The following is a 14,586-nucleotide window of genomic DNA, read 5'->3' on the forward strand; positions in this document are numbered from 1 at the left end:
ACTTGAAGGACTGTCTCATCTCACTGGGTTGGCCCGTCTAACTCATGCCAGCACAGGAGGCATGCTGTGGGCTCTGTCAGCCTGATGACTCTGACTAGCAGGGTCCAGGAGAAGGGCCATCTCTACTGTTGCACCATCCCTCTGGAGCATTTTGCCCCTGGATTTTGGGTAGGCCCCAACCCTCCTGAACTTTCATAAGGGCCTAAAGACCTGGCTCTGCCAGTTAGCTTGGGGCTCCGTTCGAGGAGCATCACAGTGAAGGTGATTAATCGATTAACAACAGATCCCACCTCCCTACCTCCCACCCTGCCTCTACCCTCCTCATCTGTAATTGAACATAGCCTTTGCAGGTATTAATTTATTTTGCATATGTAAAATATTTTATGATTGTAAGCCACTCAGATTACTTTGGTGGTAAGATAGGCAACCAATAAATTTTATTTATTTATAAATAAATGATAGATAGATAGATAGATAGATAGATAGATAGATAGATAGATAGATAGATAAGATACAGCAACTATGCAATGTGGCTCAGAGGACTAAGCTTTTGTTTTACAGAAGGTAAATATTTCAATGAATAAAGAAGAAAAATTTAGATGCAGTGAATCTTGAAGACTGCAGAATTTGTATAGCTATCATATGGAGTAACTGGGTTAATGACATATTTAGTTCCAGTTCTGTTTTTCCAGTCAAATATCTTTTCCAGACAAACTTCTTCTGCAGCTCTGGGCCCAGCCAAAATGTCTGGCAAAAACGGATGACCTTTTCCAAGGACAATAGCTGCCATTGAAATTGATTGGGAATGCCAAATGTGACTGTCAAGGCAAAGGCATTGATCTTGGTCTTGGACATGACAAAACCATGAGGCTCTGCTTTGCTTCAATACAGCTGGGAAGGGAGAGATGCTGTGGAAGAAAAAAAAAGGAAAGGAAGTTTTTCCTTTCATTGAACCCAATTTCTGCTTCCTTATGCCAGTGGGTTTGGGGTCAAACTGATGTCACCGATCTTCATTATGCTATTTTCTCTTCTCCTCTAGCAAATTTGGTTCCAGTGGAAGAAATGAAATTTATCTACATCATAATTGGCGGGGTGGCGGGTAGGTGGACTTGACTTCCTTCTGACTCCCCCGAGACTAGAATTGCTCGGCTATAGTGGGACTATCTTTCATGCTGGAGAAGAACTCAACCTCTGTTGAGGCAGTAAAAATAAGTGGACATGAACCCAGTAAGAGAAATCTGAAGGTTGGAATTTATTCTCTGGCATTTTGTCAGCACATAATCATGACTAAAGGTATTATTACAAAGTGATGTATAACAAAGCAACACTTCCATAGTACATCTATTTATTTAATAAAATTATAGCCTACATTTTTAACACTGTCAAAGTGGCCGTTCTATTTAAAAAATGTAAGAATACTCAATTAAAATGGGTACAATGGAAAATTAACTATGTCAACACAGGACAACACCATCCAGCAGTACTGGGGTAAGCAAAGGCCTGAGTCGACAGATACATTTAAAAGCTGACATTTCAGTGAAAGCAGAATTTCTTACTTTGCTGAGAACTTCCCTAAAATGGCAAGATAGTATACTTTTGTGAAAATTCTAGAGCTGCCTTCTTCAATTAATCCTTTATAAAGTCTGGAAATGATACGTTCTTGTATGATAGCTAAGATTTTAGAAGAGGCATTCCATCTTTCTTATGGGAAATATACGGTTCTTCTAAGATTGCACTATTATGCTGTATCATGTTTTCTCCTTATTTTAAAACAAATATTTCTAGTTTTAAAAAGGTAAAGGTTCCCCCGCACATGCGTGCTAGTCGTTTCCAACTCTAGGGGCCGGTGCTCATCTCCGTTTCAAAGCCGAAGAGCCAGCGCTTGTCCGAGGACGTTTCCGTGGTCATGTGGCCGGCATGACTAGATGCCAAAGGTGCACGGAACGCTGTTACCTTCCCACCGTAGTGGTCCCTATTTTTCTACTTGCATTTTTAAGTGCTTTCGAACTGCTAGGTGGGCAGAAGCTGGGACGAGTAACAGGCGCTCACTCTGCTATGCAGCACTCGGGATTTGACCCACCAAACTGCCGACCTTCTGATCGACAAGCTCAGCGTCCTAACCCACTGAGCCAGCTATATGCAAATATATACATAGTTAATGAATTAACGTAACATTTTTATGCCAGTTAGAATCCTACAAACTTTTCTTTAACCTACATAATTTTATATTTTATCTCTCAATGATGTGCTATGGTTGCTTTCAACAACAATCCATGCTTGAAATTTAATTACTGTATTTTAGCTAGAACAGAGGAGCAAAGTAGAAAACACATTTAATGCCTTTTGTTATGGATTTTATTTTTTGGAAATGGCAAGGGGAAGAGGAATGACACGGGGGACTTGGAAATTAAAAGTAAGGCAAATGAGGAAAATTCATTGACAGTAGAAAACATGCTACGTGAGACTACCCTCAACCCTTTCTCTTATCTCCTGGCAAACTCCTCTGTAAATTGAACAGAAATGTACGTGTTGCTTCTCCAACTTGAGAAAAGTAGTATCAAACAGATGTGAAGAGGTGTACAAAAGTGTGAGAATTATTGAAGCACATAAGTAATGCTAAGGAATGAGAGTTGTTTGGTGCTATGGTTAATGGCAGCAGGCTAGAAGCTGGAAGTTTTAGTCTTAGTCTTAAAGTCTTAGTCTTATATTGCAGGCAAAGAGGTTTCTCCTCCGAGGATAGAAATGTTTCTTCAGAAGCAGACTGGCCACCATGCAGCATACCAATGAACCATGAATTGTAACTATGAGCTGCAAGCATTGGAATGCAGAGAATGCCTTTTACATATAATAATGTGATTCTTATTGCATATTAACAAAGATAGGGAAGTGACTGAACTTTATTGCCCTCACCAGCATACTGTACACACTCTGCCCCCAAGGGGATGCATAATTTCCTCTTCCCTTTTTATCAGGGAGTGACTGCAAGAAGGTTGCTTAGGCCTGGGAGAGCCTAAGCTATTTTTGCTATTGTCATCCTACCGCTATAGACTATATAGTTCCTAATGGAATTCAAGAAGTCTAACAGTCATTAATTGTCCTCTATACGGGAATTGTTTTCTCGTGAAATGCCCAGGTGGATATTGGTTGAATAGATTTTATTGAACAGAATGCTATGGTTCATGTTATGTGGCAATGGAACTGGGTCTTAACAGCAGTTATGCAGGACAGTCTTTGAAGTAAAAAAATTGCTAATTATCTCCTGGAAGAAGAAGAAGAAGAAGAAGAAGAAGAAGAAGAAGAAGAAGAAGAAGAAGAAGAAGAAGAAGAAGAAGAAGAAGAAGAAGAAGAAGAAGAAGAAGAAGAAGAAGAAGAAGAAGAAGAAGAAGAAAGTTGGAACTATAGACACTAAGTAAAACTGCTTCGGGAAGTTATATGAGTTTGATTCAGTTTGACAATACATAATTTACTGCATAACTATTGTACAACAAAAAAGTGAATTTCACTGAAATCCTCATATGGGAAGTGCTGTGTTTTCAAATTAATTCACTAATGAGCAGACCAAGAGATGTACAAATGTGAATATCCTACCTTATTCTAGAATCACATCTCCATGAATCTGCAGCCTCTCAGGCTTCAATTAAATCCCAAGAGAAGATCAGAAAACATTCTTCCCTTAGAACAGGAATAGGACATGCATTTGTTCTGAGAGCGCAAAAATTCATTTATTTGCATGACTTTATTCTCCAGCCTTGCTTCTCTTGTTCCAAGTGGCATTCTTGGGTTGGCTGAGGAATTTTGCTCAGAGGCTTTTTTAAATTTTATTTTAAATCAGGATAACTGAGCAGCAGGTGCCAGACTCCCAGAGGGGTATTGGGACTGTTTCCACCCAAGGACCTCTTTTTCCCCACTTGTTTCACTGGCATTGCTCACCAGCTAGGTGGTGTGACAAAGGATTTCTTATGATGAAGCCCAAGCAAGAAAGGAGGGAAAAGGGCACAAATGTATTTGTAAGGAAGGCTGGAGAAGGTGACAAGCACAGGGACTTAGTTGGCTTAGTTGTTGTGTTTGGCTACCACTATGTTTTCTTGTGATAAGAGTGACCTATTCAGACTCCTTCTATAGTTGTGGCAGGAGCCAATATTTTGCGTCTAAACTGACCTTCAATTGTGACTTGGAGACATCAGCTGATGAAAAATAAAGTTATATTTTTTAATGTGGCAGGAGTAGAAAATTGTGGAACACGCTGAGGGTAAATCACCCCAACTTTATTTTTCCTGAATAGTAAATTAAATGTTAAATTTAATTGTTGATCTTACCTCACCCACAGTTTTTCCCTGGCCCCATCTATTTTGTTTAGCACATTGCCCACCATGGCACTCAATGTCAAGTGTGGTCCCCAGCTGAGAAAAATAGCACATCCATGACTCAGAGTCTGTCTCTCTGGGGAGAATGCCAGGTGAATGGAAGATGCTATTTCAGTTCCTTGTTCTACTTGCATACCTAGAGAGGACAGGGAAGTTGCAATGAACAGATATTAAGAGCAATAGCAAGGCAGAGCAAAGGTGTGCATCTGATCAAATGTCTGGCCAAGTTTAGGAAAGAATAAAATCATCAGCAATTAGAGGAAGCTATAAACTTAGCCAGTGTCCTGGATTTCAGTAACATTGTCTAACATGATTATGAATCAGCATTCACATGGAGCTACTGCACTTAAAAGGGCTCACTTGAGATTAACTATCAAATGTCCCTCCATTCTGACTCAAAAACATGATACGGGGAAATACAAAAATTTGTTTTTCTGGGGAGTGGGTGGCCACTTTCACAAGAATCTAGAACAGGGTTTCAACAATACAGATTAATCCATACAACTGATGTTTTATATACCTCCCATTTTTTGTATCTTGCTTAATGTATTTTGTGGATCTTTTCAGCTACAAGAGAATACTCATTCAGGATATTGATTCAGAAAATCAGTTTAGCCATTCATGCTACAGAAACTACAGAGAAAGTTGTCAAAAGTTCTCACAGGGCAGTCTTGTTAGTGACCATGCATGGGGTAGCATTAATGTAGTTTGGTATGATGCATATGTTCATAATATAAAAGATGTTGGAAGATCAGCACAAGAAGGCAATACTGTCCAATTACAGCAGTGTTAGCCTACTGCACATTCTGCCTGCAAATTTAATTTGCTCTCTGGAATGATGCCCCCCCCCCGAGATCTGGATGACTCCCACTCTGATGGTGTTCTGGAAAGTTCTGAAGTCCTGTCAGTTCTCCCAGCCACTGAGGTAATAGTGGATGGAAGCTTTTCTTGGACATATTTGTTGTGATTCAGGGTCAGCCTGCGGGTTCGGCAGTTGGGTCGGACGACTCAGAGGAGGAGGAGGGGGGTGTTGAAGAGGTTGCTGATGATGGCCTTGAGGCTCCGCAGAGCCCTCAGCCAGGCCCCTCCCACCTGGTCACGACCGAGACCCAGCTGTGTGAGCCTGACAGCGTGGATGAAGATGACCCACAGCTGGCCCTGTTCAAGGACGCCCGATGCAGGAGGCAGTCAATCAGGAGTAAACAGAGGAAGGCAATGGGGCACCTCGGAAGGAGGCAGAGAGAAGCCACGCCCTGAACTGTATAAAAGGGGAATGTGTGGGAGGGCTGGTTTGCTGAAGGCAACCACTTGAATAGTCCTGTTTCATAGCTCCTGTTTCATAGTTGGTGTCTGTTTTATGTTAATAAATTTGGCAGGCTTTATTCCAGCCTCTTGCCGTTTGTAAAGGGGTTGTCCCTGCTTTTTTTGCAGGGCCGGTAGCAGGCTGGTACAGAACAATATTTGGCATTTACTGCATTTTGATGTTGGTTGTTTAGATTTCCATCTTGTTTATTTTGTTGCATTTTTCTGTACCTTAAGGGAAGGCTTTTCAACCAGTGGTACAGGTACCACCTGTGGTACATTGGCACCTGGCAGGTGGTACGTGACCATCCTAGAAAAGTGGTAGCAGGGGAGGGGAATGAGCTGAATCGGTGGCAGCACCGCACAAGCCTGAGCGAGAGACGGCTGGAGCTGCAGGGCTGTCAGGGCTGAGCGGAAGCACCAGGATCAGTGCCAGGCTCCAGCTGGAGCTCAGTGCTGATCCTGGCATTTCTGAGCCCAGAAGAAGCGCCAATCAGCTGGAATGTTGCAGCATCTCCAGGTCTTGTGATTTACATTGATGCTTGGCAACTGATTCATATTTATGATGGTCACAGTGTCCCAAGGTCATGTGAAGTGACCAAAACCTGCTGCAACCACCCAGCAGGAGGGGGGGAATAAAAACCAAACACCCCCTACCCCACCCCTGCTGCCAATCCTCAACAGAAATGCTCACAACAATGAAAACCTCGGACAGGAGGAAGAGCGCCGCCGGACGGGCAGGCATATGTCTTGCTTGGCTGTGGCTTGGGGGGCACTTTTTTCAGTGCCATTGTAACTTTGAACAGTCACTAAGCGAACTGTTGTAAGTCGAGGACTACCTGTACTTTATCACTTTTTTCCTTTTTTTTTTGGTCACCAAGTTTTGGACACCTTATTAGGCAACTGGTGGTACTCGGATGTTACCATATCCTAAAAGTGGTACAATGGGTGAAAAAGGTTGAAAAGCCCTGCCTTAAGGTAATCAAAGTGGCTTTTAACTCTTTTTTTTTAGTGTGAAGTGCCCAAGTTAATTTGGAGTCAGCTAGTCAGTCATCCAATCAAATAAATAAATATAAAAATGTGAATTCAGAAAGCTGAGATACTCTGTTGGAGCTGTTTGTGATAATAGATTTAAGCACCCATCATACCATAAATAAATGCCAGGTGTTCCAGGAAATAAAGTTATTCCACTGATAGATAAGGTGTTAGAGGTCATTTTGGCACTTGTCCCTGCTAATGAATGATGCGAAGGGAAATTGACTCAAAGGAGCTGATTAAAATGTATATATAATTTTCCTCCAGGATTTTAACAGCTACTCATTTATTGTTTGCAATTTTAAAAATAAAGGCTTCTTAACCTGGAGTTTGGCAAGGGCAGCCCAGCATCTTGCAAAAGGCAGGGAAATATGACTCAAAAATAATTAATTCAAATGCATCTTACTAGCTGTGTTTCTTCTTTGTTCTGACTGCTGAACAAGTGAACACGGCCTTTACACAAAACATTTGACTGACAAGCAACAAACAACATGCAAAAGGAGGCAGAGAAAGGTGGCTCCTGTTTTGTAGACACACAAGGAGAATGCAAATTCTACAATCAATATAAATGATGAAAATGTCTTCAGTTTAATTATTTCACTTTAAACTCGGCTGTTTAGTGTGCAGCTGCAATGAGTTTGCAGCTTTTCTTTTTTGGCATATTTGCAGAATAATTCATGTCTTTGAATAAAAACAATGCTTGAATTTGTAGCTTTATGGATGTGGCAGCCTTTGTATGACAGCCTTTGTGTGTCAGCCTTTGCATGTAAGGAAGGTGAAGCCTCACTTCTTATTGCTTAAAGGTAAAGGTAAAGGTTCCCCTGCACATGTGTGCTAGTCGTTTCCAACTCTAGGGGCCGGTGCTCATCTCCGTTTCAAAGCCGAAGAGCCAGCGTTTGTCCGAGGACGTCTCCGTGGTCATGTGGCCGGCATGACTAGACGCCAAAGGCGCACGGAACGCTGTTACCTTCCCACCGTAGTGGTCCCTATTTTTCTACTTGCATTTTTACGTGCTTTCGAACTGCTAGGTTGGCAGAAGTCTTATTGCTTACCCCTTAGGAAAACATGCATCACATGAACTCCCTTCTTTCTAAATTACATTGGAATAAAGGTTCAGTCATTGTCCACAAATCTCAAATCAGCAGACACCTAATTGACTTGGATCTTATCTTGGGAGGGAAACAAGTCTGTTTACTGGTGCTCTAAGGGCATCTTCCAGGTGCATCAAATCTCCTCCAGGACTCCATCCAAATTTGAAAGAATTTCTAAGCGGTGCTTTTCATTCTTCACCACTGATCCCTCATTATATCATTATTCTCCATCATAGCTTGCCTGGTCCTCTGTCTGGGATAGAATTAGAAACTGTGATTCATGGATCACTGGTTGCATAGCCCACAGGCGGCTTGTCTTTCATCTCTTACCTGAAGCTTCCCCATAACTTAAAGGAAATTATATTTCTCCCCTTTTCTGCTCCTCAGTTTTGTTATTTATTTTCCATCTGTGATTCAGATTGTAGCTGCTGTTTCTTCTTCCCCCGCTTCTTGGATAGTACAGATCTGGTGCTTCCCCCACCTCCATGCTTCTGCTGAATTGGATAGTCAACTACCATGGGAAATAGAAGCCACATTCCAAAGGAATGTCCCCTCCCTTTTCCATTCTTGGCAAAAAAAGAGGAAAATGTTAAACTTTTACAAGTAAAAAAAAAGACTCTGAGAATGCATAGCATGTTTCACCTGTTCCTTGCATGAACACAGAATGAGGAATGAGGAGAGAGGCAAAATAGGCTGGTCGTGGCTACAGTTTCCAAAACAAGGGGGTTTGTTTAAGTGGTAATCAGTCTTTTGTATTTATTTAACAGAACTCACACACTCCTCTTTACAAAGTCCTTAATTAAAAGTTCTGAAAAATTCCAAATGTTAGAATCTGTAAAAGAAAGCACATTACATATTAGCATTTGGAGCTGAGTGGATGATGCATATGTAAAATACTGCGACTTGTTTGATTTCTTTAACCTGTGGTTTTGTTTTCTTGTAAGTAAAGAGTCAGTGTAATTAGAAGCTTGTTTTCCCCAGTGAGAAGTAGACTATTAAGAAAAGAGTGGACAGCAACTGGGGTGTCAAGGACCACGTTTTGCATTAATGAAGAGTAGGGGCTATCACACATAAAGGGTAAGAGTTAATCTGGGAAAACAATTATGTAAGAATGCGTGTGGAAAGGGAGTATTGTTTCTTATTTGTGTTAGGGCCATACATCACAGTTTTTATCTGTTCCTACGTATGGCAAAAAACAGAATAGCAATTCAGGTGACTCAAAAGCCTAATGCAGTCAGTTATTTTAATAAATGGTTGCCTTACAGGGTCATCCTCAATTTGTGACCACAATTGGGATCAGAATTTACAACAAAGCAAACTTCTTTGAGTTATGCCCAATTTTACAACCATTTTTTTGCCATGGTTGTTATGCAAATCAATGCAGTTATTAAATGAATCATGCAGTCATTAAGCAAACTTGGCTTTCCCCACTTGATTTTGTGTATCAGAAAATGGCTGGGAAGATTGCCAATTGTGATCACATGACCCTGGGATGCTGCAACTGAGGTAAATACATGTGAGTTGTCAAGCGCCTGAATTTTGATCACATGACCATGGGGATGTTACAATGATATCATGAGGAAAGCATCCCCCCTTCAATTACATTAAAGCAGCCTTATCTTCTGGAAAACTTGAAGCTACTGTTTCAAAGATTTATTTGCACATATAGGCACTTTGGTTCATTAGTGGTCCCAGAGGTATTGTCTATGCATGCATACATGTATGCTTCAAGAAGGAGTGCTTCACTCACATGCTTTCCAAAGCATCCCTTTTAAAGTAATACCCTTCAGCCATACAATTTCTCTCTCCATTTTTGCTCAAGAGAAAAACTGTCATGATAAAGAACAAGGGGGAGGCCTACAGACTAAATAAACTCTCTAGAGACTGGGTTCCCCACCTCCCGTCAAAGTCTTCTCCTCTGTTACTGCAAAATATTTGTGGAATATTTGTCAACAAAGTATAGATTTAACACTTCTATAAGCAATAATGCTTTGAAACACTTACATTTACTTTGCAGTGATGGCTTGGGTGATTATTATAGATGTATAAAGAATCATCTTTCAGTGATCTGTAAATGAATACCGTAAGCAATATGGATAAAATTGTAAAAAGCTCTACTGTGTTCTAGCAGTTGATTTGCATACTGATACCTTAATTCCAGCATTCTCATGCATTATTATTTTTGATTCATAGAAAGTGATTTGAATCACAGATGCATGCATGCTCAAAGGTACGTACAATGCTCTGAATAATTCACTGAGTTGAAAATATAATTACAGCCCTCAAGAACACAGTTATCTGTATATATGCACAAGTCTACATCCCATTGCATACACAGAACTTATGAGATTTAGGTATGTATACACACACATACAGTATATATAGATAGATAGATGATAGATAGATAGATAGAAAGATAGATAGATAGATAGATAGATAGATAGATAGATAAGAGATAGATAGATAGATAGATAGATAGATAGAGAGAGAGAGAGATATAGAGATATCACTAAAGTCCCTCTCTTCCATTAAACCAGCATTCTCTCAACCATCTCTATTAAATTTACACAGACACAACAGCCTCTGTGGCAAGAGAAGAGACAAGGAGGCCAGCCTGATATCAGAAGCATTGCAGCATCACTACATGCAAGCTCTGCCCTTTTTCTACCTGCACTGCAATGATGCATGCATACCCCAAAAGAGTGAATCTTGTATTCTTATGCCATAATGCTGTTTTCTTTATTCTGAAGAGAGCAGCAACTACTGTATTCAATAACCACCTTTAAACCTTAGCAGAACTCGCTTCAGCCCTGAAATGCAGTATCTAACAATCTTGGATCAATCCTATACCAATTCTGTACACATGCAGCCTTGCATATGGGAAATATTGTAATGAGAATTTTCTTCAGAAACCAGCAAGGAAAGGCGATGATAGGGAACAGACACAGCTTCATTACAGAGAGGGTGATTAGAAAGGTATCATTTGAGCTTCCTGTTGGATATTTGTAGGCAGGCCCACTGCCCTTTTAAGTAATTATCCTCAGTTTTACAAAAGGGGTATGATTTAAATGAAAGCCAGCCTCTTTGGGAAACTGACTTCCCAATGAAGTAGAAGTCCCAATGAAGTCCTGAGAAATGACAAAAACTGAATTCCTTCTATTTGGATTTTTCAGCATATGATGAATTTTTCAGACTCTTTGGGAGTATGTTCTATTATTCCAAACTAGATGTTTATCACCGATTAGTAGAATATCTACTAATCTCTCTACAGAGATGTCTTGGGGCACTCTCAGCCTATTGCCAAATAAATAAGAAATTATACTCATATATTGAGTTTTCACTTTTTCAAAATAACAATTTGTTGAGCAAATGACAGCACATGCTGAGCATCAACTCAATGGCTGAATTCATGTACACTACCTCAAAACTAAACAAAATGAGCCTTGGTGGAGCAGTGGGCTAATGCCTCCTTAAGTAACACCAGCTGCCTGCAATTAGTGCAGGTTCGCATCCCACCAGGCTCAAGGTTGACTCAGCCTTCCATCCTTCCGAGGTAGGTAAAATGAGGACCCAGATTGTTGGGGGCAATTAAGCTGACTTTGTAATAATGCCGCTTGGGTGTGTGTGTGAAAGCCCTAATAAGCAGGCATATACATAGAATGAAGGCTACTGCTAAGCTTGTAAGCCGCCCTGAGTCTTCGAAGAAGGGCGGGATATAAATGGAATTTCAAAAAAAAAAAATGTAATCCAGATACAGGGACTTACTTTTGCCTGTATGTAGTGGCCTTAGAGATTAGAACTATGGGTGAAATTATTATCCCTGTTCAAATTTGTATGACTGATTTGTAAATGTTAACTTGAGTATAATAACCAGAAGGGAAAAAAAGCAAACGTGGCTTGACAGAATGGAGCAGAGATCCAGCATGGAACTTAAAGGCCACTTACAGTGGCAGGACTATGTAGGTGGTCCAGAATTAAACGTGGGTGCAAAGGAAGAGGGGTGAAAGGCTCCCTGTTTGAGAGTGAGCTTTTCCTTTCATGCAGTACTTGTGCCTGGTGACATTTATTTCCACTCCAATTCTGGCTTAAAAGCAAGGACAAAACTTTGGAAATCCCCTATGTCTCTAAGGTGGAGAGGAGGTGGTCTTGGTGATCTCACTCCCTTTGTGTTAGTTTGAGTGTGTAAGATTAGTGACAGTGTAGCCAACAGCAAGGGGGGAGATGGACGCCCGACAGGCAGGAAACCAAGAATACATCAGAGGTTCTATATTTAGGGCTTTTTACTCAGCTGTGGACAATATTCTGTAACTTTGCATTGTTTGGGAGAGGGCAGAGGGCAGGAGAGCTATTGAAAGTCTTTGTTTGCAGAGATGCCACTTTGTCTGGGCCCAGGGAGCCAGGGAGGGAGAGGTAAGACATGCTAGCCCACTCCAATGGGATGGATGTGCGTTGGGGGCATTTTGGTTGAGTAGATGATCTGGTTGGAAGTGTTGAATGTGTTGGGCTATTGTTCTTCTCAAAATGGTTAAAAAGGACTTGGGTGGAGCAGAAGGTAGAAAAGTTGTCTCTTTACCAGTTTACATTTTAGCTGCAATATCAGAAGAACAAATTGGATCCCATTTCTTCAGCTACAAAAATAGTGTCAGATTGTACAAAGACTCACCAAAGAAGAAATGTAAAGTGATAATTAGATTACTTGGAAGATACAAAGGATCAACAGAATGTACACAAACATATAGGGATAGACGGAATCCTCACTAGATTTATAGGCAAAATTCATTATTGTTACTCTTAGCAGAGAAGTATTTCATTTGTATAATTGAGGATGATGTGAAAATGACTTTGGAATGATGAACTTACTGAAAGAGCACTATATCTCCAAAAGGCTACTTTGCTTCTCACAAGGAAGATTAAGGACTGAACGTATGGTAGACAGGATTTCTGACAACCACCATGTAGAAAAAGCAGAATTATCTCTATTAGTCATACAGGGGGGAAAAAATCCAAGTTCCTAATTAAGGCAATACCATTATTAAGTCAAGCTGAGATAGATTTATGAAAGAGGTTGCAAATCTTCAAGTTTCTAAAAGTGTTTCAAAAAATAAGGTGGATTTTTGAAGTCAAGAAAGAAAAGAAAATGCAAAAACTAGAAACGTGACAATTGTGTTTTCCCTATTTGCAGGGGTTGCAAACTTATACAGGCTGGGAAATTCTGTAGTACAAGATCTCTTGTACTACAATATACTGTATATATTATATATAGTAGTTAGGTTCACCTAGCCATCTGAGATAAACTATTTTGGTATATGACGAAGATGCAGTTTGTAAACCAGGAATTGTGACTTAGTCTCTTCTACAAATTCTTTAATCCAATACCTTATCGTTAGACAAGTTATGGCTTAGTTTATAAAATAATCAAAAGGTTCAGATCTTTAATCAGTACATATAAAAAAAAACAATTCAGGGAAGGGAAAAAGGAGGAGACCCCCACACATCAGGTTACCTGTTATAGGAATTGCATTCAATTCACAGAGGGCACCACATTAGGAAGGTTACATTAATAATATGAAGTTCTCCAGGTACGTATGGCTTTGAGATGGTAAAATATGCCCTGCAAGTTTGCAAACGTATTTTCATGTTAGTTATTAAAATAGTTGCATATTTTTAAGAGGTACAGTAATTGTGATCCAGAGTGCAGCAGTTTTGTGTGTGAATATAAAAGGATGTTCTTACTTGATGTACTACTTCAGTCCTCTGAAACATACAACGAAACAGTATAAAACAGTATTTTTCAAATTTGCATGTTGGCAGGAGAATTCTAGGAATCCACCCATCTTAAAGTTGCCAAGTTTGAAAACAAAGGCATAAAACCTCCATGGATTGGAGGTGAGGCATATCATCTTCTACATTTCCAAGACAAAGTATGCAGGGGCAGTTAAGTCCCCATCCTCAACCACCACTGGTTTAAATATAAAGGACCCTGTAAGAAAGCTAAATGAAGCCCCCCATCCATGGTTTCCTCCAAGACAATACAAAATTTGTAGGAAAGCGGAATATAGAAATATAGATGGATTTTAGGGGTTTCCAACCTAGTTGCTTTTATCTGGAACTTTAACAATTTATTTCCCTTTGGTTTTCTTTAGGCTTGAGGTGCCACAAACTTCTTCAGGTAGGAGGGAAAGTGAGGGGGGTATGTGTGTAATGCTTGGGGGGGGATGCAACAGCTTTTGATTTTCACATCTCTTTATTTTACCTCATGAGTCATACCATCATGTTCTCAGGAGCTGAGTAACTGCCGGATCTATTTTTACTCTTATACAGCAGGCTTCCTTTCTTCAGCTGCTGCCACAGAAGAATACAAATACGAAGAACTGGGGTTAGAAGGAGTAGGACTGGAGAGTGATGCAGACTGGAAAAAGGGAAGTTAAATGCTCTTCCCCCGCCCACCCCAAATCAGGAAGATTAATATGCTAAGATCCCAAAGGAGCAGCACATGATGTACATCAGAAATTAACATACACACAAATAACATAAATGATTGTTGTATTCGGATTAATAGGGAAAGGAGAGCAGGTGGGCGATATTCTTTTCCAGTGTTATTTGGCTCTTTGGAAAAATAAAGAAGGAAAATTGGGTATTTTTTTCATTCCATCAAAACAGGAAAGAACTAGCAGTGATAGAAAATTGTTTGAGCAAATGCTCTTCATGGCTGAAGAGTTCCATTCCGTCCTGAAGCTCAAAAGAGAAAAATGAAAGTAGAATCATGCGTAACTTTCTAGGGGGAAAGTTGTTAG

The 14,586-nt window shown here is 40.3% G+C and overlaps 1 protein-coding gene across 1 annotated transcript; it reads right to left on the bottom strand.

Moving 5' to 3' along the window:
• Positions 1-542: 542 nt before the first annotated feature.
• Positions 543-14,183, bottom strand: LOC310642228 (uncharacterized protein). The gene is made up of 7 exons (XM_083365785.1): positions 14,046-14,183; positions 13,296-13,403; positions 12,653-12,733; positions 9,797-9,860; positions 8,435-8,624; positions 4,317-4,500; positions 543-908 (listed from the first exon to the last, which is right to left on the bottom strand). Exons 5-7 carry the CDS (start codon positions 8,445-8,447, stop codon positions 596-598), a joined length of 510 nt encoding a protein of 169 aa, XP_083221911.1. The 5' UTR covers positions 8,448-8,624; positions 9,797-9,860; positions 12,653-12,733; positions 13,296-13,403; positions 14,046-14,183; the 3' UTR covers positions 543-595.
• Between the last annotated feature and the right edge of the window lie 403 nt (positions 14,184-14,586).

The sequence above is a fragment of the Vipera ursinii genome (assembly GCF_947247035.1).
Source record: "Vipera ursinii genome assembly, chromosome: 6".
In the NCBI taxonomy this organism is placed as follows: Eukaryota; Metazoa; Chordata; class Lepidosauria; order Squamata; family Viperidae; genus Vipera; species Vipera ursinii.